General features: G+C 31.7%; 1 protein-coding gene across 1 annotated transcript; it reads left to right on the top strand.

The window, feature by feature from the left end:
- On the top strand, nucleotides 1–2,611 carry LOC108452586 (terpene synthase 10-like). Its single transcript, XM_017750384.2, has 7 exons — nucleotides 1–367; nucleotides 499–766; nucleotides 853–1,231; nucleotides 1,323–1,541; nucleotides 1,624–1,762; nucleotides 1,834–2,082; nucleotides 2,177–2,611. Exons 1-7 carry the CDS (start codon nucleotides 128–130, stop codon nucleotides 2,474–2,476), a joined length of 1,794 nt encoding a protein of 597 aa, XP_017605873.1. The 5' UTR covers nucleotides 1–127; the 3' UTR covers nucleotides 2,477–2,611.
- The last annotated feature ends 717 nt before the right edge of the window (nucleotides 2,612–3,328 follow it).

Genomic DNA, 3,328 nt, shown 5'->3' with positions numbered 1-3,328 from the left:
ATCTATTAAGGTTTGTAATGCATGTATCAACAAAAATTACTTCTATATATATAACTTCACGTTGTTCCAATACATTCTCCATACCAAGTGATAACGATCTATTGAGCAATAGATTGAAGTTTCAGAAATGGCTTTTTGCCTGTTTAGTTCATCCCCGATGTGTAGTTTACACATACACTCAAAATTGAAAACCTTCTCATACAATCGGTCAAGCTTTCGTAGGTTAACTGTTTTTTCTGCCTCACAAAGTGATGTTACAAACAAAACCTCTATTGAAGACGACAGCAAAATTAGACGATCAGCTAATTATCATCTTCCTATTTGGGATTATGATTATGTTCAGTCACTCAGAGATGATTTTGTACAAGTATATTTCACATTCTTTGTGCATATATACGTGGCAGTTGACACCATTTTTGTTTTTCTTTTCCTTTTTTTCCCAAATAAAACTAAATTTGGAGAAATCTAACAAAAACTTGTTCTGACTTGTGTGCATAGGATGAATCATACAATGAACGAGCAAGCAAATTGCAGGAAGAAGTGAGGATGATGCTTGGAAATATGGTGGATTCATTGGAGAAACTTGAGCTTATTGATACATTACAAAGACTTGGCTTGTCCTATCATTTTGAAGCTGAAATAAACAAAACTTTGAAGAATATAAGTATTGATCGCATAGGTACTGTTGCATGGAAAAAAGACAATTTGTATGCTACAGCTCTTGAATTTAGACTGCTTAGACAACATGGGTATAAGGTGGATCAAGGTAAAAACAAATATTAAAAAATTGGATGTATCAATTTTTATATTTAATTTAATGATACTTAACATTGAATTATTTTCATCCACTAGATGTTTTCACTTGCTTCATGGATGATGTTGGAAACATTAAATCAAGCCTAAATCAAGATTTCAAGGGACTGCTTAACCTGTATGAGGCTTCATACCTCTTATTAGAAGGTGAAACAATGCTAGAGAATGCAAGAGAGTTAGCAGCTAAACTTCTAAAACAATATTTGAAGGAGAACAATGGTGATCAATATCTTCGGATGCTTGTGGACCATGCCTTTGAGCTTCCTCTACATTGGAGGATGGCAAGGTTGGAAGCCAGATGGTTCATAGATGTGTATGAGAAAAACAAGGACAAAAATCCCATTATTTTAGAGCTTGCTATATTGGATTACAACATAGTCCAATCGATGCACTTGGAAGATTTTAAATATGCTTCAACGTAAGTATGCCTACTACATACTAGTTCAAAATTAACTCGTACATGCTTCAACAAAAGTATGACTTTGGTTTTTTTTACTTGTATTATTTAGATGGTGGAAGGAACTTGGTCTTGGCGAAAGGCTTAGCTTTGCTAGAGATAGGCTGATGTCAAACTTTTTATGGGGTGTGGGAATGATAATTCTTCCTCAGGATAGGAAAAGGAGAAGAAATCAGACAAAGCTTAATTCTCTATTAACATGTATAGATGATGTCTATGATGTTTATGGCACCTTAGATGAGTTGGAACTCTTCACAGATGTTCTTGAGAGGTTTGCCCATATGATTTTATCTACTCTTGATAATTCTTACCAAAGCTTAGCAAGCTTTAATATATATGTTGTGTAATTTCAGATGGGATATAAATGCAATACAGAGACTTCCAAACTATATGAAGATATATTATCTTGCGCTCGACAATTTCGTAAATGAGATGGCTTTTGACATTCTTAAGGAACAAGGGATAAATGTCATTCCCTTCCTCAAGAAACTGGTATTAAACCAATTTTTAGTCTTGCTCTTGCTTTTCTCATTATCTCTATCTGATTTGTGTTATTCATTCAGTGGACAGATCTTTGTAAAGCATATTTGTTGGAGGCAAAATGGTATTATAGTGGATATACGCCAACCCTACAAGAGTACATGGATAATGGTTGGATTTCAGTAACGGGCCCTGCAATGCTTGGTCATTCCTATTTGGCAACTGATCACATAACGGAAGAGGGATTGCACAACATCCAAGAATATTACCCAGATATAATATATCAGGCCAACATAATTGTACGATTAGTAAATGATTTAGCGACATCATCGGTAAGCAATATATAAAATAGTAAACTTGAAATTTCCAGTAATTAATTATTCTAATCGTGATATCCTTGCCTTATTTTTTTTATTTTTGAACTAGTATGAGCTAAAAAGAGGTGATGTTCCTAAATCCATCCTATGTTATATGAACGAAAGTGGAGCATCTGAAGAAGAAGCTCGTGAGCATATGTGGAAGTTAATTGACGCAGCATGGAAAAAGATGAATGAAGATCAAATGACTATATCTCCTCTCCCTCGAAAGTTTATTGAAATGGCTATGAACCATGCTAGAGTGGCTTTAATGATATACCAAAAGGACGATGGTTTTGGTATTGAAGATAATGAAATCAAGGATAAAGTGTTATCATTATTTGTCCACCCAATAGTTTTGCCCAAATGAATAAGAACATTGGAATTATTTCCATATTGGGCCAAAAAATTGTTAGATTTTAATGTAGTGTTCCAAATCATTTTATGTTTTAGTATGGTGTACAATAAACTTATGGTAATGTAAGGACTCTCCTAGTTCATGTTATTCTCCTTTGCTTTTGATGATTCCTTCTTCTCTCCCTATCCTATTCTCCTATTGTGTTTGACTCCTTTAAACCTTTGCTTAAAAATAAGTACCAAACATAGCACATGATCAAGAAATTTATTATTATTTTTTATTATGTAATTTTATTAATTTATTCTTAGTTTTAATTTATATTTTAATAAAAATAAAATAATTATATATAATTTTAAAATTTTACATAAACTATTAATATAAATGATTTGAACAAAAATTAAAGACGTTACAAATTTTGATTATTCATGTGTTAGTCATTAATGATTAGAAAAATGATGATGTAACATCTACCATATGTTGAATGCTATTTTCACAATGTTTGACACGCCATCTATCCGTATAGCATTATTATTTTTAAAAATATTTTTCTCTAAATTTTAAACTATTTTTTTTATCACTCGATCTTTAAAAAAATTCTATTTAGTCTATCTAACTTTACAAATTTTACAATTTGATCACTAACTTTTTAGGTAATGGATTCTTTGTTTTGATTATGAATTTTCATATATCGGTTAGAATTTCTTGATTGGTTGATGCAGTCTATAATAAGCACTTAAATATTTGATGATTTGAATATCAATACTTCAATAATGAATTCGAATGTCAAATAAATGTGTCACGACACTGCTACACCATCCAATCATTAGAGAATCTCTAATGGTTATGTGACCAAAATTGTTATGT

This window comes from Gossypium arboreum, chromosome 5 (genome assembly GCF_025698485.1).
Source record: "Gossypium arboreum isolate Shixiya-1 chromosome 5, ASM2569848v2, whole genome shotgun sequence".
NCBI classification, from domain to species: Eukaryota; Viridiplantae; Streptophyta; class Magnoliopsida; order Malvales; family Malvaceae; genus Gossypium; species Gossypium arboreum.
This window is presented reverse-complemented; position numbering and strand designations above follow the sequence as displayed.

Coding starts and splice junctions, on each gene's coding strand:
- LOC108452586 (XM_017750384.2), top strand. CDS start 128: ATGGCTTTTTGCCTGTTTAGTTCATCCCCGATGTGTAGTTTACACATA. Junction 368..498: donor TCAGAGATGATTTTGTACAA/GTATATTTCACA, acceptor TTGTGTGCATAG/GATGAATCATACAATGAACG. Junction 1,542..1,623: donor TTCACAGATGTTCTTGAGAG/GTTTGCCCATAT, acceptor GTGTAATTTCAG/ATGGGATATAAATGCAATAC.